Raw genomic sequence first — 26,030 nt, 5'->3', positions numbered from 1 at the left:
GAACGTATCCTAAGGATTTTCCATCTCAATAATATTGTATTGCAATGAAATTGGGGATCGCGTAACAATAGGTTTAGTTTCGTGTTTAGAACTACATTTAAAAGGTTTCGAAAAACAGAAGAAAAATGATCGACTACATGCACAGAATGTACCGGCCCATTTCATTTTGAGAGAAAACAGTTAATCGAACAGAAAACAACAAAGAATTATAAATACCAATATTTTCCAGGAAACTGCTCCCTAGCTTCTCTGCCTCTTCTCATGAAACCATCCAACCTGGCTATCAATTTCTTATCCACAACTCTCTAAAAGTCTGAAATTAATGCAAGCGAGTAGCCATCATCACATCGCCCGACGACTTGACCCGTTGACCAATAAGACACCTTGAAGCAGATCTGATCCATCCAATCCCGATCCAACGGCTGAAAATCAACTCACCAACGCTTTGAAGCAGCCAAGCTACTCAGGTGCTGTTTAGTTACCACGCAAAAACTACCCTGACACATACTCCCTCCGTCCAAAAAAACAAACCCTGGTTTCCGTGTCCAACGTCTGACCATTCGTTTTATTTAAAAAAATTATAAAAAAAATTAAAAAGACAAATCACGCATAAAATATTAATAATGTTTTATCATCTAACAACAATGAAAATACGAATTGTAAAAAAATTCATATAAAACGGACAGTTAAAGTTGGACATGAAAACCCAGGGTTTGCCTTTTTTTTGGACGGAGAGAGTAGAATGTTTGGACACATACATGAAGTAATAAATATAGAAAAAAACTGATTACATAGATTACGTGTAAATTACAATGCGAATCTTTTAAACCTAGTTGCTCCATGATTTGTCAATGTGGTGCTACAGTAAATATTTATTAATGATAGATTAATTAGGCTTAATAAATTCGCCTTGCAGTTTATAGACGGAATATGTAATTTGTTTTATTATTAGACTACGATTAATTTACGCTAAAACTTTTTACCCCTTAACTAAGCAGGGCCTCAGTTCAGTCACCAACTCACCATGTGTCCCCTTCTGAAATGTACCAAGATAAAATTCCAAAAAAAAACAAAGAAAAGAGAGAGAATAAACTGAGGCTGTGATGCATCTGACCAACCACGATTTGACAATCAGCAGCAGCAAGGCTCCAACAAATTGAGAAAAAAATTGCAAGAAATTTCGTTCGATTCATTGCCTACTTGAATTCAGAATTCCCAATTTGACAGTTACTGAGCTGAGCGTCAGTAGCTCTTCTTCTTCTTCCTCCTCCGACCAGCCAGCTAGCCGCCACTCCAAGATCCAAATCTCGCAGAGCTCAGCTCAGCCATGTGCTGCTGCTGCTGCGAGTGCGGGTGCTACGAGTGCTACGACGCGTGCTGCGACCGCTGCTGCTGCGGCTGCGTCTCCTACGACACCCGGGAGACCATCTTCTACTGCGCCGTCTGCCTCCTCCTCGTCGCCGCCGTCGTCCTCCTCGCCGTCCTCCTCGCCGCCTACGGCTTCATCCGCCACGTCTCCATCACCGTCGAGTCCGCGTCCCTCACGCGGTTCAACCTCTCCTCCCCGTCGGAGGCCACCGCTCTCGCCTACAACCTCTCGCTCACGCTCGCCGTCCGCAACAAGAACTGGGCCATGAGCATCAAGAACACCAAGGACCTGGAGGCCGGGTACAGCTTCGACGGGCAGCGGTTCGAGCGCGTCAAGCTCGCCGGCGAGGGGGAGAAGCACCCGGCGGGGAAGACGCGGGTGTACCACCTCGACTCCAGCAGCGACAACGCATACGCGGCGCTCGGGAACGCCGGCGTCGCCGAGTTCAAGAAGGAGAACGCGACGGGGGTGTTCGAGGTGGAGGTGGCGGTCACCGGCGAGGTCAGGTACCAGGCGCACTACACCAAGTGCAAGCTCGCCGCGACGTGCCCGCTCAAGCTGCAGCTCGCGCCGCCGGGCACGCCGGCGGTGGTGTTCCAGAAGGTCAAGTGCAAGCTCGCCGCCGCCGACAAGAACTGCTAGCGCGTCGCCATGGCTGTGCCTAAGCTTTGCTAGTGATTATTTATGCGATTGGTTTGTTTGTTCCTCTGGTTCAGTTTGTGATTCAATTCCTCTCGGGATTTGTGGTGGATTTGAAGGAATTGCACTATTGCGGTGTTTGATTCAATTCAATTCAATTCTCTGATGATTGTGGAAGGGGAATTTCTCCTCTTTTATTTTCTCTGCTGCTTTTCATTTGCACTTTTTATTCTGGAAAGTGAACCAGATTCGCTTTAGCACTCCCTTTTGTTTAGGATTTTTGGGCTCTTTTATGCTTCCCCTTTTATCCGTAAGTACTGGAGTAGGTTGGTAAATCCAATGCAATGAGGCCTATTCCTTTTAAAGGAACTAGGAAGGTAGCCCGCGCATTCGTGCGGGCATGTATTATAGTGTGTGTTTCAAACGCTCTAACGAAACGCTATAACGACAGGATATGAACCGGAGAACATTTGTGGAATATAAATCGGAAAGGAAATTCACACATATGCACAGGCATCTTATTTGTTATTAAAAAAATAATGCTAAAAGGAATCATATATACAGAGAGAGACACACACTGTAAGAGAATTTAGATTACTCTACAATAAGAAAAAAAAGAAATATATTTACCATAAAATAGACGGTAGATTTTAATATACTTCTAACGTGATAAGAATATCTCTTAGATTTAAATAAAAATACCTTTGTCCTGGTCATATATAAACTTGTAGTTTGTCATCACTACTTACTATCATTGTTTTAAGAGTTAGGTCAACTTTTAATAAATGAAACTGTATTAGTACCACTAAAACAAATAATACATTATCAATACACTAAAAAATTCATCTACCTGCATAACCCGGTGTTCATCACTTATTTTCGCATCTTGATATAAATAAATAGTCTAAATATACCATATCTACCGAATAATACGATAACTCTGTTTAAAATAAACATGAATGCATCTCTAATGGATGAAGTCGACTGTATCTGCGAACGAAGGCTTTTGTATGTAATGCCTTGAAACATATAGGTTCCGCATCGATGTAGCCATACCCCTAAAAACCATCATAGAGTACAATTTTAACACTTAGTTTACTATCAGTATGTCACTTTAGTTACACTGCCTATGGTGTCCTTTCACGGACACCACCTTAACTCAACCATGTACATACCCATGCAATATTTACGATGGCATAGCAAGTACTGCACCCTGCATTCAAGCATAGAGGGACAGAAAGGAGGAGGTGATGAAAATGCATTTTTTTCATATGAAGTTAGTAATAAGTACTTCTCAAATTTTAATGGAATACATACAATATTATGTATTTCAAATGAGTGGGGTTAATCATTTGACACTACTTAATAAAAACTATAGCTAAAGAGACATACCACCATGAGAATATGCAAAACACCATATCATTATTTATATTTTGATAAAGATTTATACTTTAGCGCTAAATTTGTTTCCACCATATGTTGTAAGCAACCATACGAGACTCATTTACTAATACTAAGAATGTACTTATTTTCACAAACTTATTTACATTAAATAATTTGCTAGAGTGCACTTACAGTTGGGTTACGTGGTGTATAACATTTATCCATCAATTATACCCGGTATATTAGAATCTCTATCAACTATAAAAAATATAACATAAGTAGTTTTATGCGTATTTTATTGGATTATTCATATTTTTCTAATACTACTTGGCAAAGAAAATACATAATTCTTGTGATGAATTAAGGGTTGTATTGTAGCAAATTATCTATCTATCATGTATGCTTCTCACTCCTCAAAGAGCAATAAAAAAGTTTTGAAAAATTTCAGATACTTTTAGAATCTCAATCTCACCCAAAATAAACTTAAAAAGATCTACTTAAAAATCACATCTAAATTATGTTGTTTTATTATCACTTGCTAAAATTTAATTTAATGTTTCTCATCAATCTATTAATTATGCTTCTCACAGCTCAAATAAGAAAAGTTTTGAAAAAATTCCAAATACTTTGAGAATCTCAATCTCTCCAAAATTAAATAAACCTAAATAGATGTACTTAAAAAAATGCTAGGTTTTGTTATTTTACATATGTAGATTCAAGTTAACGCTTTATATTTGTGATATTTGACACCATAAAATATGATATGAAATTATTTGAAACATTATTATTGCATTTGCTATTACATGCTGGTGTCATTTGTCATGATATATTTATCACTACAATAAGTTTATGATTAAATTTAACTGTGTAGTATTATTTTAATAAAATCATAGATTAAAGGCTGTTGACAACAAATCAGTGCCGGCACTGATGATTTTTCCTTTGTTAGTATTTCTTTCTGATTCTAGTGCATGTTTTCTTTTTTATTTTTTTTGGCTTTAACTGTTTTTTCAATCGTATATAATGCAGGTATTTAAGTTTTGTTTTTCTAGGAGGGAGACGATCGTACGACATAAGCACTTTATGTTTTTTTTCCCGGGATAGAGATTAGCGGCATGGGAATTTTAAGAGCTCTAATCTAATGTTTAAAATAACGGGTCTACTAATTTAAGTGAAAAATATAAGGTTGGATGCTTTTCTTTTTTTACTCTAAATATTTTGGATTTCTCTAATTTTATTAGAGTGCCACGTGACAATGTAGGATCGTTTGCAGGTATATAATAGACTTTTAGTATATAAAAGATTTCAATGATTTCTCTAATTTATTTGAGAGCCACATAGCGATGTAAAAGCGTTTGTACAAAGTTTAATGTACTTTTAGTATATAATAGATTGATTTAGAAGCTGGTTTAAAGGAACATTGATTAAATATTTATTATAGATCTTAGTTTAACTAAACTATTGATATTTTTGAAGTAATATATTTTATCTTTATATTGTAGAAAATCATATTTTAAAAAGACCGTTGATTTTTATGAATGCATATATAAATTCTCTGTCTTTTTTATGTATACATGTGTATTTGTTTTCTTCCAGCGAAGATTAGGAAATTTTATCGTTTGTTTTCACAATCATGTACGTTTGTATACATACGGGAAGAACAGCAGTAGTATTTGTATCGTACAAAATCATACATACAGACAGCGCTCGTATGTTATAAACAATGCAATAGTAATTATTTTTTAATAATAGATCTGATCTAATGGCCTACAATAACGGGTCCACCAATTTAAGTGAAAATCGACGGTGAGATTAGATTGTGCCATGTGGCGACTTAGGAGAGTTTGTAGGAGTGCCACGTGGTGGCTTAAGAGCGTTTGTAGGAAGTTTAATGGACTTTTAGTATATAATAGATAGATAGATAGATTTTAGCACATAGAAATAAAAAATGGAGAAAAAAATTATATGCACACTTCAATCATAAGAATTTTTTCAAGGGATTTGAGTGAATAAAAAATTTATATCTCTCTACAACTTGTAGGAAAGGAAAATTCATTTGGTTTTCATGTATCTACATTTTTATGAACCGATTGGCATTCATAGGAATTAATTATTAGGAATCCAAATTCTTTGAAATCCCTCCAAAACGAATAGGCCCTAAAGTCGGGAGATGGATTATAATAGCCTGAGTAGATGTCCACCCGTTTATTGCATGTCAACTAGATAGTTACGGATAATTTTCAAAAACATTGATAAGATAGATCAATATGTAATATATCACTCCACAAACATGCAAGTTAAAATTCACTTCTACAAGTTGTAACAAAAATAACAAATTTAATTGTAAATATACCTATAGTAATTTAAGTTTTGTTTGTTATTTTGTAACAGCTTGTAGAAGTTGAATTTTAACTTTCATGTTTGTGGATTGATATATTACATATTGATCTATCTTATTCATATTTAAAAAAAAAATTATAACCATTTAGATGATATGTACTAAACGGTGGACGTCCACTCGAGCTGTTAAAACAGTTTCCACTAAAGTCGAACCGAACCTATCTTAACATAATATTTTAAAACATATATTCTCAACTCATTTCCCTTTACCTGAACTATCTTTCCTTAAAAAAAACAACAACATTGTTACGTTGGCCGTGATAGTGTGACTGAAGGGACGAATGCAATTTTCAATGAGAAGATTTTTAATGCCCTTCATGTGGTGGTTGTGATACCACCGGATACTGTTACTGAGGTATCAACTAAAACCCAACCTTTTAATATATAGGGGTATGATGGGGAACAACTTGAAAGAGCGGAAAGCATCGGAGAGCTTGGACAGGGCCGTCTTGGGCCCTAGGCCGGTTGTGTGACAGCCTAGGGCCCAAGCCGGTACAGGACCCATCACCAACCAACCCAACTAGCAGGATGTCATTGTCCGTCCTCAGGTCTGACTTCCATGTAATCACACCTTATTTCATCGTGGCTAGGGTTTAGAGTGAAGTCTTGTGATCTTCTTATATTTTTATTTGCATCTATTTAGTTTGAAAATTGGGCTAGAATTTTATCTTGTTCTCATTGATTAATTTACATAATAATTTTAGGTGTTTATAATGTTTAGTCGCATCATTTTCAATGATATATGATTTATAAAAGTATATATTATAAATAAAAGTATATTTCATTTTGAGGTCCTATATTACGAAGTTCACCTAGGGCCCTGGCTTGGGGAGGGACCGCGCAACAAGAGTAGGTCGCTAGCGAGTATGGGGAAAGGGCTGCGCGGGAGGCGGAGTTTACCGGCAAGCTCGAATCCACCTAGACCACCATGTGAGAAGAAAAATAGACCGCCAGGATCAATCAAACCCATCTTCTCATGCATGGGGAAAGGAAAAGCAAATCCGCCTGGATCAATCTCTAGCACCATAGACGATGGACCAAAGCTTTTTTTTTCTTTTTCCTTTTGGCATTCATTGCTTGGACAAATCAGGCCTCCACCATGTGAGGGGAGAAAAAAAATACTAGGATGCCGGGGAGTCAAACTTGTGACCTCGGATGGGGAGAGGAAGGGTGGAGGCGTCAGGGAGGCGGCGGCAGCTAGCAAAGAGGGAGGCTGAGTTCGCTGACTAGCTTGGCTCTGGTCGACGACCTTGGAAGGAATGGGTCACGCCGCCTCCGTGGAGGATGGATGCGGAGGCTGCCTTTGGGGCCGGCAATCGGGAGGGACCAGAGAGAGACTCGGCGCGAACGAATGTGCGATGCGAAAAAAGTGAGTTTTGCCATTCCATTTGCTCAACACATGCTGACGAACAGGATCTACATAGGAACTCCAGTACCTTGCAGTATCAAGGATCGTCAACCATTAGATCTCGCTAAATTAATGTATAGGATTTGATACCTCCTCACGTGATGGACCGTAAAACGTACGTGCGATGTAGATGAAACTCGTCGCGTGCGTTGACATGGCTGCCTTGCCTAACTTTCCTAGTGATTGTGTGATTGATTTGTTTGTTCCTCTGGTTGAGTTTGTGATTCAATTCCTCTCTAAATTTGTGGTGGATTTGAAGGAATTAATTGAACTATTGCAGTGTTGGATTCAATTCAATTCAATTCTCTGATGATTGTGGAAGGGAAATTTATCTTCTTTTATTTTCTCTGCTCTTCTCATTTGCACTTTTTATTCTGGGAAGTGAACGAGATTTGCTTTAGCACTCCCTTTTTTTTAAGGACTTTTGGGCTCTTTATTCCTGGGTAGTTGGATGTAAGTACTAGGTTGGTAAATCCAATGCATTGAATTTGAACCTTTTTAGCACAATATTTTAAAACATATATTTTCAACTTATTTCCATGTACCCCGAACTGTCTTTGCTTGAAAAAAGGCAGCACTGTAATGTTGGCCGTTTTAGCGTTACTGATGGGACAAGCATTGCAATTTCCAATGAGAGGTTTTTTAATGTCCTTCATGTGATACATCTAGCTACTGGTACTGTGAGGTACAAGTAAAATCCAACCATTTAATCTATAGGAGTATGATGGGCACAACTTGAAACAACAGGAAGCACCGGTGAGCTTGGGAAGGACCGTGCAACAAGCGGAGGTCGCTGGCGAGCATGGGGAAAGGACTGCACGGGAGGAGTTCACCGGCGAGCTCGAATCCACCTAGACCACCACGCGAGGAAAAGGAAAGGTCTATCTTAAAATCTTTCACAAGTTTTTTAGGTAAAACCTTTTCAAATGTGAGTGCATGGTAACTACATTGTAACGATGAATAACTTGTATATATATTGCTTACAGCTATTATAAGACTTCCATAGCTCAGTTGGTACCCTGCGCGTGGTGTGATCAGGATGATCTCGGTTCGATCCCCATCTCCCAAGCAGGTTGTTAAAAAAAGCCCAGCACGAATCAGACGGTTGAAAAATCGAAATGGGACCAGTGGATTTTTTTTTATTTCCTTTTTGCATTCGATGGACCAGAGCTGAAGCTCCTCCATTGCTTGGACAAATCAGGCATCCGCATGAGGGGAGAAAAAAAAAGAAAAATACTAAAATGAGGGGGGAGGCAATGGCAGTTGGCAGAGAGGGGGGCCAAGGTTGCCGACTAGCTTGGCTCCAGTCGGTGAGATTGGAAGGAATGGGCCACATCGCCGAAGTGGAGGATGGATGCGGAGGCTGCCTTGGGGGCCAGGGATCGGAGAGCGACTCAACGCAAACCTATGTGTGAAGCTAAAATTGAGTATTGCCCTTCTACATGCTCAACACATGCAGCCGGACAGGAGGCACCGCCGCATAAGAACTCGCGGTATCGAGGATTGTCAGCCATTATATCTGGCTAAATCGGCGTACATGTTTTGTACCTCCTTGCGTGATGATGGACCGTAAAAATCCTCCTCCAATAATGATGTTTGATTATTATAATACTGACACAGAAACTTTACACAAAGCAGTTTTTTTTAACACGAAAAAGCTTTACACATAAATATATTAGAAAAACTACTTCACCATATGAAGAATTGGCGTTGGTCTACTTAACCTCCTAAAATATGAAACCAAATATTCTACCCCTTCAAGTAAGAAAATCTGTTCAAATAACATCTTAGAGTGGTTTTGTGGGTGGCTTTGCCATGTAGATGATTACGTGATAGCGGGCTTGAACGGCATAAAAAATTAGTCTAGTAAACCCAAGTTGATTTAACTATTTCATTTCACTCACTGATCGACAAGCTTAAAAATTACTCCGTCTTTTCCATAATATAAGGCATGCTCAAACTTGGCTTATAATTTCTCATGTACTATAAGGCCTATAGCAATAAAGTTATAATCATATGAAAGTAAATACAAATTTCAATCTAATAATAATATTTTCAGCAAATAAAATTTAATTCATATTTATTATATACTAAAAGTCCATTAATCTTCCTATAAACACTCCTAAGCCGCCATGTGGCGCTCCTACAAGCACTCCTAGATTGCCACGTGGCATTTTATAATCTCAATGTCGATTTTCATTTAAATTGGTGGACCCGTTATTTTAGACCGTTAGATCAGATCTATTTAAAAAATGTTTATGCTTCCTGTCTATAAACATAATCCGTTTACTTACTTAAAAAAAATCCGCGTATCGAAAAACGTACATGGAAAAAAGTATACCTTTACGTACTGTTCATTTTTTGGAAAAAGAACAACAACACGTACGTACCGTTTACCGGAAAAACATACCATGGAAAAGACGTTTACTAACTGTTCATTTGAAAAACAGGACGTACTTACGGTAAAAAATGAAAAATATACGTACATGGTAGAACCATCGTGGAAAAATAGACGATCATTTTAAAATAGGATTTTCTATACTAACAAAATAAAATTTATTAGTCCACAAATATGGTCACATGGCACTTCTACCAACACTTTAGACCGTCATGTGTTACTATGTAATCTTGCCATCGATTTTTATTTAAATTCATAGACCCATTATGATCCATAGGTGATGAAAACAAACTAGACGCTAAAGCATAGATCTTTATCAAAACATAAACAATGATACGATACTCTGAAAATTATCCCGATCATATGTATGTTTAGCGATATATATATTTTTCAATGATCAAAGTATTGTATTTATACTGTATAAAAATTTAAGCAGTACTGATTAACACTGTAAACAAATTGTGTCTACACAAAAACGTCAAAAATACTATTTTTTTGAAAAGAATTATTTTTCATCACATCCATATTCTCTTTTTGTCCTGAAAGGCATCGAGCAGTTAACACAAGTAGATATATATATATATATATGATTGAGTTGAGGCAGACCAAGTAGAGGCCAACGTTGATAATAGTACTCAACTTCCTACTTACTAATAAAATCATCTTTGAGGGTACTGATAGTGAAATAGGAGTTATATGCTGGCTTTGAGAGGAATGAGTACGCCGCTATGAAACCCATGTTTGAAGGCAACAGAAAAATAAATCCTTGGTAGCTCTACCCGTTAGAAGGGATATTCATGTCTAATTTTTAACAATGTTATCCCATTAACCAATAGAAGCAGTATTTTTTTAGAATACTCCTAAACTGCCACGTGACAAAGAAATATCTAAGCCTTAATTTTATTTAAATTGGTGCACCCATTCTTTTCGACCATTAGATTATATGTAAAAAAAATAATCCACCCATCCTAATCCACCTCTAAATAAGGCCCACTCTATTCCTGCAGATGTACGTATACGTACTAACGTACACCGTACGCTCGATTCTCATTACTCTCTTTTCATTCTATTACTCCCTCCGGACTAATAATACTTGTCGTTTTGGATAAGGGTAAAGTTAAACTTTAGAATCTTTGATTATGAATCATTTTTAAAATATTTATCTTTCAAATATGGTGACTACATGTATAGATTAGTCTTAAAAAGTACTTTAATATGATCATATATTTGTTAACAATTTTATACATATTATAATAAAAATAAATGGTCAAAGTTGTTTTTTTAAGACTGTACCCTTGTCCAAAACGACAAGTATTATCAACCCAGAGGGAGTATCTATTTATCTCTCCTATTTTCCTTCTTCTAATAGAAAGCAAAATTTATGTAAAAATATTTAGGCAACTATAGCATTTAAATCATAAAAGTATTCTAATATGTTTATGTTGTTAGATTATTTATATAGTAACTAAATCATGCATATATGTTTGATCACATTAGTAAAAAAAAGGCACATAGAGATCGGTGTTATATGTGCCGAAAGTGATAAAATCGGCACCTATAGACCATTTTCCACCTCTACATGTTGAAAACACAGAAAACCGGCATCTTTAATAGACTATAGGTATCGGTTAAAACAACGATACCTTTAATCTATTATACACTAAATGTCTATTAAACTTCCTACAAACGCTCCTAATCCGCTACGTGGCACTCCTACAAACACTCTAAAGCCGCCATGTGATGCTCTAATAATAAATTATAGAAGTTATGAGAAGAAACAAGAATATCTAACAGTCGATTTTCATTTAAAAGAGTAGACCCGGTAATTTAAAACATCATATCAAGATGAAATCGCCTATCCTCCCCTCTTTTTGTTTTTTGCTTTTTTTTCTAATTAAGGTAGTTATTACGAGATATGCACCAGAACTTTATTATTGTAAATGGCTATAACTCTCCTTGAATGGAGCATCGAGCTGGCTGTGCAATGTGCAAGCACTAATATATTTTTATGGATGATCTATACAATGATTTTACGATATGCTTGAATGATTGTATTTTTTAATTAAATTAATCAATGAGCTAAGTCCTATATTCACTTTATTTACTATGTTTTTTTATATAGAAATAGGCATCCAATGGGTCATCTGCAATGATCTCATATCTAATGGGTCGAAAAAAAAACGTTCGAGATATAGTTATGGGACTTGAGTTCATCTGTTATGGTGGCCGATCGTCATATAATCTAAATGATCATATATAAACAATAGATAGCTAAATGATTAAATTTTTAAATATATTCAGTTTTTGTTTGATCCATGTAGGCCTTTCTTGATATATGATAAATATATTTTTAGACATAAATCCATATCCTTTCCGTGACAACTAGACATCAATGAAACATTATATAAACATTGATAACATATATCATATCATCATCTATTATCTATTAGATGTCCATTACAACACCTCTATGATCTTCACATTTCACATCAAATAAATTATTTTTTTAAAAAAAATCCTATTTCTGAGAAAAAATGCATATGACCATCGGTTTTATTTAAACAGATAGACCCTTCCCTTTTCCCCTTACTATTATTTAGCTGAAGTCCATTAAACTTCCTTCAAATACTTATAACTTGTCACATGACGCTCTAATAAATTAGAAATCAAAGAAATTATGAGAAAACAAAAACATCTAGCCCTCGATTTTCACTTAATACGGTGGACCCAATATTATACACCATTAAATCTATCTTTAGAAAAAAAAATCCAAAACCCATCTCCACTACCCCCTTCCTCCCGGGCCTCCTCTCCTCACGGTACCTACATCCCTCCCTATTTCCTTCCTTCCTTCTTTTAATTTTCTAGCTAACAGATTAATAAAAATTATAAAAATTCTAATAAATGTTTAGCTATTATTTTTAACCATTAATTTTAACCATTAGATCTTCATCTAAACAGAAAATATGATACCTACACCCACACCACCACCTCCATACGTGCGGACTTACGTAGTTACGTTCTCCCTCCACCCTCCTAGCTCTCCCCTTCTCTCCTATTTCTTAAGCTAACTGCTATTTTTTAGCTAACACTCAATCTATCAAAAATTAATAGTCGGATTTCTAAATGATCATAAATCTCAAGTTACATATTTTCTCAATTTTTTGAATTATTGTGTTATTTATAATTAAATACATAATTCGAGATCCATATGCATAGCTCAAGCTTCTAATATAAATGTTTAAGAACAAATTTTTAAGCACCATATTAAAAAAATATTAAATTTATATCCTATAAACGCCCCTACATCACCCCGTGGCAATCATACCAATGCCCCTAAACCGACAAGTGACCCTCTAATAAATTATAAAAATTCACAGAAATTATATTTAAAAAATCTAACCATTGATTTTTCAATATTTTCAATCATTATACGCATCCGCGTGTGCGCTCGCGCGTTATAGAACACGTGCGCATGCGCGCACCAATAGATCACGTGCGCATACGCATGCGCACACCACACGCGCGTGCATCATATCGATTTAGCTGCATAGGCAATATGACGTTACTATGAATAAATGACGAGCGAACCCTCGAAAACCGAATCGGGATTATCCACTTGAACAGATGGAAAACACAAAGCAAGGTATCATTGTTTATAAATATATCGATTAGCTCTGTTGATAAGGATCATGATGAAATTGCAAGTACGGATAGATTGAGACCTGATCTGTTCCGATCCTTTGGCATAGGAAATCCTTCCTTTTACTCTCTCTTTTGAATGAGTCGTGGGGCGCTCATCAAGAAGGGGAAAGATGGATGGGAAATGCTTGTCAAGCTCGGTTCTTTAAAGAATAGCATCCTCGTCTTAACCTACTTAAAAACTTCAAGATGATTCTGTCCTCCATTGCTTGATGATGCCATCTATGAGTCAGCCGCACATACTCCACGTATATATTCCATTCATGAGAGAGAGAGCGCGATTCTGACTCAAATTGAAAAAAAAACCACATCATTTGACTAGGCTCAGTGGAAGAAAAAGAGTCGAATGAAAAAAATCTAACTTTTAATTTCAGACTAATTTGTCATACCGATTTTTAATAAACTAATACATATGCCCACGCATCGCGCCGGCTACCTTCCTAGTTATATTAATTATTGTTTAAATATTTTAGAAGTTGAAGGTTGAAATGCATACGGTTAGAATGGAGGGAGTATATATTATCGCTAGTTTACATCATTCTCAAACAGTTTAACTTGTGAATAAAATGCTTAAATTGTTTCAATAGCTCCTCTGCCGTCATGCTATCATGTGCCCAACAAAACCACCTATCAAACCACTGAAAGGGGTTATTTAAATAGTTTTGATACTCCCTCCATTTTAAAATATTTGACACTGTTGATTTTTTAGTACGTGTTTAACCATTCGTCTTATTCAAAAAATTTAAGTAATTATTTATTCTTTTCATATCATTTGATTCATTCTTAAATATGAAAGATATACTTTCATGTACACATATTGTCAGGGTTATGGATACCACATACCTAATAGTAGTTGACTAAATCTCGGCAGGATCCACCACATACCATGTCTTATACGGAAGCTGACTTTGGATATGGAGGGAGTTCCGATAAGGAAAGACAACCAGAGTTCTACATGAAAACGACAAGGACTACTCGGATTGTATCCATATTGGTTTCCCTAGTTCTACTTGGACAAGGCGACACCTATGGGTATAAATACAAGCCCCCCTAGAAGGACAGGGGGACACCCATGATATGAGATGATCAACACGATCGACACCCACCACGAGACAATCAACTCCCAACACAATCAACATAGAAGCCTACATACGCCAAGACAAGCCACTGGATATCGACATCAGAGATACGCCTGGATCGACCCTATCCGGTACCTTCAGAGGCCGGCCGTAGGGATCTAGCACTGTCTCTGATTCCGTCGGACGCGAGCTCGAGGAGGAAGGCTACCCTGTTGTCGACTATGATTCAGACCTTCAGACCACCATGTTGACAACAGTTAGATAGGCTACCCCACATATTGTACTGGTGTGATTATGGTGAATAAAAAGCAACATCGGCTCCGGCCAACAGGATGTAGGGCTATTACCTGATAGCTCAGGGGCCCGAACCTGTATAAAATCCTCGTCTCCATCTCTTTTACCTCAGTCTCGCGTATACCCTAGCACCGACGATCCCCATACTGTCCAAATACCGTAGTCGAGACATCAAACGTCGACACATATAGTTTTACATATTTCATAATTTTTTTTGAATAAGACGAATAGTCAAACATGTGCTAAAAAGTCAATGGTGTCAAATATTTTGAAACGGAGGGAGTATTTTAGAAGGTAGAATACCTGGCTTCTTACTTTATGGGGTTACATGTAGACCAGACCCAATACTTGGGTGAAGTAGACTTATCCCTATAAAAGAATATGATCAACTACAACTCGACACATATTAAAAGATGCTAACAAGCATAGAAGGACCGAACGGCTAGAATCTAATTATGTCAGTCATAATATAATGAGAGATCATAAAAAATAAATTGAATTTCTAAACCTTGCACGCCTATAGATCTGTGCTCATGTAAGAGTGATTATCTTATCTAATGAGTACTTAGGCTTTGGAACTTTGGTACATCAAAGCATAGAACCATGCGGTGAGAACTGAGGCAGCGTCGCGAAGTGGTGAAGGCCTTACTGGGATGGTAAAATTGACCAAAAATCAAACCAAACTAACCTATGGAGACCAGATTTTTCGATAAGGCTCTTCACTAACCGAAATTAATTCGGTCATCACTTTCGGTTAACCCGACATAACCGAATTAAGCAAAAATAGGGAAAGAAAAGTCTAAGTAGCTATCTAACTATCTTACTCTTGGTAGAGTTGGAGTTAAGCTAGAAGTTAGAACTGTAATGATTAATGAAATCTTGGTTAATTAGTGTGTTATATGTTGGAAATATTATCACGTTTTGGCATATTTTAATCCAAATTATTACGATAATAATCATGACTTTAACAGGTAATAAACCAGTGCAATTATCAAACATATGTAACAAACAAATCATGCTTAATATATAATAACCATGGATATTCACCATAAGCCAATGCATTGAAAACATTGCGCAAACAGAAACTCAGTAGACATGAACAGTAGTGTAGAAAGATTATACCCAGTGAATATCCCTCCGCTGGATTGTGAGGCAGAATTGCCTCCGTTGGTGTTGTCTCCTGGAGCGCTGCCGTTCCCTCCAGCTCCTGGTGCACCATCGCCAGTGGAAGCCATCGCGATGCAGAGGAAGCAGAGCAGTCGCGTCGAGACGCTCCCAAAAACTTGATCGCCCGCCTACCCGTGCAGGTTTCTCAGGCGGACGGAGTTCCGGAGGCACCTGCTCGTCCTGGATCCGTGCGCGCAAGAGATCAGAACTGGGGAAGACAGAGTAGCAGCACAGGAAACAAAAGAGGTTCAGCGATAGGAGGAGGAAGTGCGAGAGACGGAGAGTGGAACCGGAGCTCTGTCGCGGTGGTTAGGAGGAGGAAGTGCGAGAGACAGAGAGCGGAACCAGAGCTCTGTCGCGGTGGTGGGAGCGCTTCTCAGGAAGTGCGAGAGACGAAGAGTGGAACCGGAGCTCTGTCGCGGTGGTGGGAGCGCTTCTTGTCCGTTACCGGAGTAACAGTCATGCCCGCATTGAATCAGATTCAATTCCCGTCTCGGGAAGTGCGAGAGACGGAGAGCAGAACTGGAGCTCTGTCCCGGTGGTGGGGGCGCTTCTCGTCCAGTAACGTGGGGGCGCTTCTCGTCTGTTACTGGAGTAACAGTCGTGCCCGCATAGGAAGTGTGAGAGACGGAGAGCAGAACTAGAGCTCTGTCCCGGTGGTGGGGGCGCTTCTCGTCCAGTAACATGGGGGCGCTTCTCGTCTGTTACTGGAGTAACAGTCGTGCCCACATGGGAAGTGCGAGAGACAGAGAGCGGAACCGGAGCTGTGTCGCGGTGGTGGGGGCGCTTCTCGTCCGGTAACGTGGGGGCGCTTCTCGTCCGTTACCAGAGTAACAGTTGTGCCCGCATTGAATCAGATTCAATTCCCGTCCGTTGCAAAATTTACGAGAGAGAGCCGCGACGCCCACGCCATCGGCCCTGCCCCGCCGGCGCGTGCGCGCGCATGTGGCAGTCCGCCCACTATCTCAACCGGTCAACAGGGGCTCTTCTCTAGCTCCCTATTTATTACCTCCAACATACATTTATTGTGGGCCTATAGAATTTAATTGAATTAAATCGTGCCTAGCCCATTTATTCCAAAATTATATATTGTTTGTTGTTATCTTATACTTTTTAATTTTCAAAATATGTTCTAAATACTGATGAATTGGGAAGGGCCACCATAATTTTATTGTGATTTGCTTGATATTTTTTCATCTTCTGAAACTATCAAAACCGAATTGATCGGTGTTGAAATTTTCCGTAATGTAATTCAGTCCCAATCTATCTATTATATATTAAAAGTCCATTCATCTTCCTTAAAACACTCTCAAGCTGATACGCGACTTCCTCAAAATGCTCTCAAGCTGTCACATGGCGTCAATAAAATCTATCTATAGATTTTTACTTAATTCGGTGGATCTAATATTATAAACCATAATATTATAAACCATTATATTTGATTGACATCTAAAACAAACCAGAGATATAACGTCGAAGTTTGTCTTTGGTCAATCGTAGACGTTAGCAGTGCAACGGTTGGATTACGTTAATGTTCACAAATCACCTCGAGTTCCTCTTCTTCTCTAACAGTAGATCTATTTCCTTGTCGCCATGGCTGACATGGCTGGCTGGGCAAAATTTGCTACAGGACACTCAAAGATTATGGTCTTTGCTGTGAGACACCCGAAGATCGTTTATTTACTCGTGGACACTGTAAAAAAATGGTAATTAACTACTGGACACTTCTCCTATTATTTTATTATTTCCGGTCAAGATGGAGAGAGAAAGAGTTGTGTAAGTACCAAAATGCCCCTGGACATTGTTCTTCCTCTCTATATCTTTTTTTCCCCTTTTTTTCCTTGCAGCAGATCAGAGGCGCAACGACAGCTGGCCCGAGCCGAGACGGCTCGGCCACGGCAGGGCGGCGGCGGGGGCGGCCACGGCGGGGCGGCGGCGGGAAGATGACGAAGCTGGCCGCTGCCGCCGCCGCCGTCGAGCTCCCGCCAATCGCCGACGTCTCCGCCTTCTCTACGACGACGTCGGCGGCTCGCCTCGCCTTGCGTGACATCGCGCAAACCACCGTGACCATGGACACCAGCAGCGCGGCGACGACGGAGAGCGTGACGGTGAGCACCAGCCTCGTCTTACCGGAGTTGCCATCGCCGGTGATGGTGTTCGAGCTGCAAGAGTTCAGCCCAGCAATGTCGTTGCCGCACAGGCTGGGGTTGCCACTGAGATCCAGCATCGTCAGCGACCTTATCTTACCAAGCAGGGGTGTCACCTCGCCGGAGAGGTTGTTGCTGCTCAGGTTGAGGTACCACATCTCGGCCAGCTTCGTCATCTCCACTGCCGCCCCGCCGTGGCCGAGCCGTCCTGTCACGCCCTGAAGTTTCCCCCGTTCTTGCTTTAAAAATTTGGGTTAAATAAATCGTCCGAAGAAATTGTTCTAATTAACCTAAAGCTAAATCCGTAACTAATAAATGTATTTAATAATCGAATTCGGCGTGGTGGAATTTTTCTTGAGTTCCCCATGCTCCAATACATTAACAAGATTTTTAGTGGAAGTTTTAGAGCCTTGGAAATAATTTTAACCAATTAAAAATGAGCATGTGCAATATAGAATCCCAGGAAACCAATTTCCTCTTTCTCCTTTTTCTTTTTCTTCTTTTTCTCTTTTGGGCCGCCGGCCCATCTCTTCCCGCGCCCTCTCCCTCCTTACCAGGCTGGTCCATTTCCTTTTCCCCTCCCGAAGTCCACCCGGCCTCCCTCTCACTCTCAGGCGCCGATAGGTGGGGTCCACCTATCAGCCCTTCCCCTACCTCCAGCCGGTTGGAGCCGAGCTCCAACCACCGGCGCCCCCACCTCCCCACGACGCCCGCCTTCTCCGCTCCACCTCGCGCCCCTACTCCGCACCCCGCGCCCACGCCGCCGCCCACTCCTCCACCTCTCCCGCACATGTGCGCGCCCCGCACCGACCAGGATTCAAATTTGAATCATCTCCCGCACGTGTGCGCGCCCCAGCCACATCCGCCTCCACCTCCGCCTATAAATCGCTCCCCGCGTCCTCCTCTCTTTTTCCTCTTTTCACCGCACTCTCCCGTGCCTTCTACCGCCCTCGCGCCACGCACCCGAGCTCCACCACCTGCCGCCCACCTCCGGCCGCACGCCGCCACCGTTAGCGTCGTCGCCACGCCACACCACCGCCGCCTATAGCTTCGCCGCCACGAGAGCTACATCGGCCACCGCTCGCTTGCCGTCCGCCGTCGCCGTACAACTCTCCCCACGCGCCGCCGCCTCCGGCAGCCGCTAGCTACCGCTAGGGCCGTCGTATAGCCTCGCCACCGCCACCTTCACGATCTCCGGTGCCGGCCGCTCCTCGTCCGCCGCTCGGTTGCAGCAAATCGCCATTTGAGCTCCGATTCCCTCGCGCCGCCGGTGAGCTCGCCACGGTTTTCATCTCCGGCCATTTCTTCTTGGCATGCCGCGGCTCCTCTCCTTCCTCTAACCCCTTCACCGCCGTTTCCCAGGTCGCGCTACCCCATCCGCCGTTTTTCGAAGCGTCACCGCCGCTTACCCCTCCCGCACCAGCCGCCTCGCCGGTGAGGACCCCCTCCTCTCACTCTCCTCTCCCGTGAGCGCCGCCGCCCTCCGCGCGTGCACCGTCGCCTTCGGCCGCCGTCACTGGCCTGTGCACCATCCGCTGCCGCCTCCCACGCCGCTGCTTGCCATCGCCGCTCCGCTTGGCCGGCCGGCCGGCTTTGTGCCGAGCCGAGCCAAGCCTCGCCGCCGCCCGCGCCGTCCGATCGGCCTCCCGGCCGATCTGGACCGTCGGTCCCGTGGACCGGCGGTGGACCACGGTGGACCGGCTGCCTTGTGCCGCTGACATGCGGGGCCCACCTGCCGAGCCGCCCCCCTACTGACGTCAGCCCTGGGTAATATTGCGTAATAAATTGATTATGGACTTTTCTTTGTTAGTAAAAACACAGATTATCTTCTAAAATTCATAAGTAATTCATCTGAGCTCCGTTTAAGTCCATTCAAGTCTCAGTAAATTCAAAAAAATCCCTAGAATCCATTAAAAATGGTTTTGTTCCCTATTTTAGTAGTCTTATAGCATGTTTTGCTTGTGAGCTTTGTTTGTCGCGTAGATTTCGGCCGTTTCGTCGATCCGCGGTTTCTCGAAGACGTTGCTGAGGTCTCATCAGTGCGAGAGCAAGGCAAGTCATGCATTACATTTGATCATATTGTACCCAATTTACAAATATCCCGTATTTTTATTATATATTGCATTCTTTTACAATGTCATGTGGGATGGGTCCTATTACTCAGCCATTTATTGTTTACCTTATGCCATTGATAACTTAGGTATCAAAATGACTAGATGTTGGTTTAGGAAAATGCTTAGCCATGCCTAGCTCAACTAGTACACAAATGGGGATCACATTATTACATAGACTTTGTCTATTAGCATAGCTTTGGATTGGTACCACCGCAATGGTGTTAGTTAATTAAAATACACTAAATGGTGGGCTGTGGGTGCATGGTTTTGCTGGTCGCACCCATGGCAATTAAGGACCGGTTCATGAGAAACCCTAGGAGACTTACCATGCTTACCACAAGCGGGAGTGGGTAACTGCTTGATCTGAAGTATAGCTCGACCCTTTCCTAAGCACCGGTGGCGAGGGTGGGCGTGATGGAGTTGGGTCGGCCAGGGTGTCCGGTTGTCCAGCTGTCGGATTCACTGTGGCGCAAGAGGGGACCGCCCACTGCCTTTTGAGGGGTGGGGGTGAAACCTTAGCATGGTGTGGATGGTTAGGGGAGGGTTATGCGGAGGGTCTTGTCACGATTTCCCCCTTTGCAGTATCATGGTGATACTTCGGGGCATGGCGACATGTGTGGAATCGTGTCTTGTGAGTACAGTTGTACACCTCTGGCCAGAGTAAAACTATTCGAATAGCCGTGCCCGCGGTTATGGGCGATCAACCAGATTCACCGTGATTAGTCTCACCCCTAGTTTAGCTTAATGCACTGGTGTAGTTCAGGTGGTTGGTTGGGCCTGTTGCAACGTGGTGTAGCGTTGGACAGTGATTGGTTAATATTGCTTAATCTACTGCAATTGTTTTTACTACTTTCAACTACTGTTTTTAAATGCCTGCTATATTGCAAATGAACCCCTAGCCTCCTTTGGTTATATCCTGCATCATACCTCCTCTTCCGGTATGACTTGCTGAGTACAGTGGGTAGTACTCAGTCTTGCTTTCTTTTCTCCCACACCAGAGCAGAAGTTCTTTCCAGTTGGAGGTGTCTTAGAAAGGTTGTTTTCGTCGCTGCCGTCAAGGATGCCTATGGAGTGGAGTCGCCCGCTGTTGAAGTCAAGCTTCCAAGTTTAGCTCGTTTTTCTCTTTTCCGCTGCATTTGTAATCTTTTGTCGTTTGTGTACCCTAACTGGTCCTGGACAGTGATTTAATGCACATTCAGCTTAGAAATTCTGGTTCGTGAATTTCTGGGCGTGACACGTCTCGGCTCGGGCCAGCCGCCGGCCTCGATATGGAGCAAGGACACGACGTTCTCCTTCGGCGACATCCTGGCGGCGACGAAGCACTTCAACGACGCGTACTGCATCGGCAAGGGGAGCTTCGGTACCGTGTACCGCGCCAACCTCGGCGGCGGGCGTGCCGTCGCCGTGAAGCAGCTCGATGCGTCGGAGACAGGCGACGCGTGCTGCGGCAGCTGATGCCGGTGAGCGTCATGATGTAGAACGTCGGCACAGAGGGGATGCGGCGCATCAGTGTGAACGAGAAGCCGGCCGCCGTGTTGCTGCTGTTGGGCACGCCGAGGGCGATGAAAAGCGTCGCATTGCTGTCAAAGAAGAAGAACAGAGAAAGAGAGGAAGAAGAACAGTGAAAGAGAGATTGACAAGTGGGTCCATGGGCAAACTTGCCTTCAACCAAAGTTTCTCTCTCCATTTTCATCGGAAATAATAAAATAATGGGAGGAGTGTCCAGTAGCTAATTACCACTTTTTTTAGTGTCCACGAGCAAATACACGATTTTTTAGTGTCTCACAGCAAAGACCATCATCTTTGAGTGTCCTGTATCAAATTTTGCCGCAAAATCTCATCTCTACTCATATTTTTCACGAGACTTAAACACCAGCATTAGCACCTAGCTTTAGTAGATTGATTCTCCATGGTATAGAACGATGTATGTGTTTTCAAATTGATTGATCTTTGGTTGGAAGGAGACCAGCTTGGTTAGCTTCGTTGACCTTAAATATATGGCAAAATCTGCTGCATAGCTAAATATATATTATCTTCTCTCCCCTGTGAGCAATTGCCCTTTGATCTCCTGGAGTGTCCAATAGGGCAAGGCTATATGCGAGTGGGAAAAAGTCCACTTTGACTCCCTTAAATGTACAACGAAAATCTAATTTGTACCCCTCAACCAGAAAACCGGTTAAAACGACTCCCCCAATTACTAAAACCGGTACAAATTGACTCCTTCGGTGGTTTTGGAGGGCGGTTTTGCTGATGTGGCGCTGATGTGGCGATACCAACCCGGTATTCATTCCACGTGGTACTGACGTGGCGATACTAACCCGGTCTTCATTCCGCGTGGCGCCTACATGGCATTAGAATTAAAAAATATCTGTAGAGCCCATCTATCATTCACACATAAAATATATCGCGGGACCCACCGACACATGGGACCCACATATCATCCTTTCTCCTTCCCTTCTTCCTCCTCCCTCCCTCCTCCTCTCTCTTTTCTCTCCTCATTTTATCTTCCCCCTTCGGACGCATCGGTGGCGACGGTGGCCGGGTGGAGTGGCGACGGATCTGGGCGGCATGGCCGCAGCCCCTGCGTCCCCCCCTCTTCTGGGCGTCGGTTTCCTCGCCTTGTGTGATAATTAATACTCCCACTAGCTGCTACTACTACATCGCTAGCTTAGCTAATGACGTCGCCGAGCAACCAAGAACACTAAATTAACCAACTAAACACAAGCTAATTAAGCTAGTGTCGTCATCATGTTGCCTAGCTAGCTAGCTAGCTAATTACTACTCTGGTGAGTGGATGGCGCCATGCCGCCATGGCGGCGCAGCAGCAGCACATGTCCATGTCAGCGTCGTCGTCGCTGGTGACGAGCCTGAGCAACTCGCGTGAGGGGAGCCCTGACCGCGGTGCTGGCCTTCCAGAGGGTGTCGGCAACGGCGATGTCGGCGGCGGAGTGCACCGGGACGATGGCGGCGCCGTCGTTGCTGGAAGGGAGATTCGGGCTGGGCGGGAGCTCGCGGCGGCAGTCGAGCCTGAACGCGTTCGACATCATCTCCTTCTCTCCGGCAGCTCCAGCGCCGGCGGCGGAGGTGGAGCTGTACCGCCGCGGCAGCCGCACCAGGCACCCGAACATCCCACCGCCGCCGTCGCCTCGCTGCACGATACGCGACAGCAGCGACCGCGGTGACTGGCAGCTCTCGATGCCGCCGCAGTGCCGCTCTGCCCTGCCTTCGCGCCGGCCTTCTCCACCCACCGCCGCCCACGGCTTCGCGGACTCCCTTGCCACCGTCCGCTCAGCCATCCGTTGCCTCGGCAAGCTCTCCGCGCTGCTCGCCGACGGGAAGAGAAAGAGAGAGATAAGGGAGAGAGAGAGGGGGCGAGGAAGAAAGGTTGGAAAGAGACTGACATGTGGACCCCACATGTCATTGGATCCTATTATAATTTTTGTGTGTGAATAATAAATAGGTACCACATATATATTTTTAAATCTAATCTTACATCAGCGCCACATGGGACGAAGACCAAGTCAACACTACCACGTCAGCGTCACGTCAGCAAAACCGTCCTCTAAAACCATCGAGGGAGTCAATTTGTACCGGTTTTAGTAATTGGGGGAGTTGTACATTTAAGGGAGTTAAAGTGGACTTTTTCCTATGCGAGTGTGAGGTAACCGCGGAAATAAGACGAAACAAATAAAAAGCTTGATCGGAGCCTAGCACGGTAGGCAAGTTACTAATAACGCACTGCAGGAGCAAGCAACAAACGAAAGCAAACCATGGCCAAATACAAAGGGGCTCCCGTTGGAGAAGAAAGGTAGGAGTAGCAGTTATGAGTTTCCCCACATAGTATTCGATAAATAAGCTACATTGAGGTAGTAGTGTGCAGTTGGTTTAAAAGTTATATTTGTTAACGTTAAATTCAAATTTTAGGACTCATCTTGACTAGGTATTTAAAAAACGCTATATATTACACATATAATAGGAAAACAAGCTCTAGGATTTATATATCATTAACCAATTATAAGGAGAAGTAGCTTGATGGTATAAATAAAAATATTTATTATCAATAATAATATTTCATCAACTTAAAATGAAAAGAAAACACCTTATTTTGAATTCACAGTTAGACGTGTCTTTTAAAAAAACTAAGTTAACCTTCTTTATACATAATGAAAAAGATTACAAATAATTTCTTATAGGAATGAATTCAATATTATATAGTTTGAAGTTAAAAAATAGCTTGGAAAAATTACCAAGCAACGCTGATGAAGAAAATTTGTGGAGTAGTACTTTTAAGCGTGGCAAGTGTTATCCGTTTCATATTCATTCCTTATTAGGGGTGTGTTCGGACCCAAGGGTTCCCAACCCTTCTCCATCGTATTTCGCGTGCGCGTTTTTCAAACTGCTAAACGGTGTGTTTTTCACAAAAAGTTTCCATATAAAAGTTGCTTAAAAAAATCAAATTAATCTATTTTTGAAAAAAAAATAGCAAACACTTAATTAATCACGCGCTAATGGACTGCTCCGTTTTCCATGTTCACTGTTCCGGATGGGAACGTGTTCTAGCGAACACAGCCTAGGTGGTGTTTGGGAAGGAGGGACTAAACGACTAAAGTTTAAAGTTTAGTCCCTTCTTTCCAAACACCACCTTAGTTTTTTAAACACAATTTATAATACATGCCCACATGAATACGAGCAAGATGTTCACCACATACGATATGTTCTTTTCTTCCATTTGTAAACTTTCACTCCTTTATTTTTCACGCGCATGTTTTCTTTACTTGCGAACGTTCACTCCAAACAATGTACTTGTCATATTCTTGCTTGCTCGCAGCATGATCGTATAAAGCTCACAAGGCTTGCCATGTAATCTTGCCCCTTTTTTTTCCCTTGTATATGCAAGGACCCCATCGATCACGTTCACCTCGTCTGTCGTCGTGTTCGACGCCGCCCTCCCTCCCTTCTTCTCCCACGCCGGCCAGCCAAGCCAGCTCTCACCACCGGCAACGATTCCGGCGAGCGCTCGCTCGCGACGACGGCGGCGACAATGTGCGACGAGTGCTGCTGCACCTGCAGCAACAACTGTAGGGACGGGCTCATCGTGTGCGGCATCGTCTTTGGCACCCTCCTCCTCGCCGTGCTCATCTCCGCGTTCGGCTTCGTCCGCCAGCCCACCTTCGTCGTCGACGACGCCTCCCTGACGCGGTTCAACCTGTCGGCGGCGGCGTCGTCGATCGCCTACAACCTCACCCTGAAGCTGGTCGTCCACAACCGCAACTGGGCGATGTCCGTCAAGAACACCAAGCCCATGGACGCCGAGTACAAGTTCGACGGCCAGCCGTTCGAGCGGATCCAGCTCGCCGACAAGGGCGACAAGCTCGGCCCCGGCAAGACGGTGGTGCACCGGCTGTCGTCCGGCAGCGAGGGCGCGATCGTCCCGGCGCTGGGCAACGCCGGCGCCCAGGAGTACAGGAAGGAGAGCGCCAAGGGGACGTTCGAGGTGGAGGTGGCGATCGCCGGCGAGGTGAGGTACACGGCGAGGCTCACCAAGTGCAAGATCGAGGCGACGTGCCCGCTCAAGCTGCAGCTCGCGCCGCCGGGCACCACCTCCGTGGCGTTCCAGAAGGTCAAGTGCAAGCTCACCAAGCCGGAGAAGAACTGCTAGGCGACGGAGATCATCGATCATCAGCCAACGATGGCGGCGGCGGCGGATTCTTTCTCTTCGTTCTTGCGATGATATTGGTTGGGGTGTGCATTGATTTGCAATTCCTTTGTTTAATTTGTGTTTGAATTTTTTTAAAATTGACATTTGTTTAAAGAAAATGTCTTTCCCACTTGTGTATTTTGTTTATTATTTCTGATTGATTCTTTGGTGGTCATTATGATGACAAACATGTTCCATCATAAATAAATATTATTGGATGCTTGAGAAAGAG

At 42.6% G+C, this 26,030-nt stretch overlaps 2 protein-coding genes across 2 annotated transcripts; both read left to right on the top strand.

Annotated features, from left to right (window-relative positions):
* Positions 1-1,121: 1,121 nt before the first annotated feature.
* LOC4342843 (NDR1/HIN1-like protein 2) lies at positions 1,122-2,205 on the top strand. The gene has a single exon (XM_015790300.3). The coding sequence runs from the start codon at positions 1,328-1,330 to the stop codon at positions 2,009-2,011; it is 684 nt and encodes a 227-aa protein (XP_015645786.1). The 5' UTR covers positions 1,122-1,327; the 3' UTR covers positions 2,012-2,205.
* Positions 2,206-24,964: 22,759 nt separating this feature from the next.
* Positions 24,965-25,986, top strand: LOC107277609 (uncharacterized). The gene has a single exon (XM_015790850.3). The coding sequence runs from the start codon at positions 25,142-25,144 to the stop codon at positions 25,757-25,759; it is 618 nt and encodes a 205-aa protein (XP_015646336.1). The 5' UTR covers positions 24,965-25,141; the 3' UTR covers positions 25,760-25,986.
* The last annotated feature ends 44 nt before the right edge of the window (positions 25,987-26,030 follow it).

Source organism: Oryza sativa, chromosome 7, assembly GCF_034140825.1.
Source record: "Oryza sativa Japonica Group chromosome 7, ASM3414082v1".
NCBI lineage: Eukaryota > Viridiplantae > Streptophyta > Magnoliopsida > Poales > Poaceae > Oryza > Oryza sativa.
The sequence above is the reverse complement of the archived record's forward strand: the minus strand, read 5'-3'. Positions and strand labels throughout refer to the sequence as shown.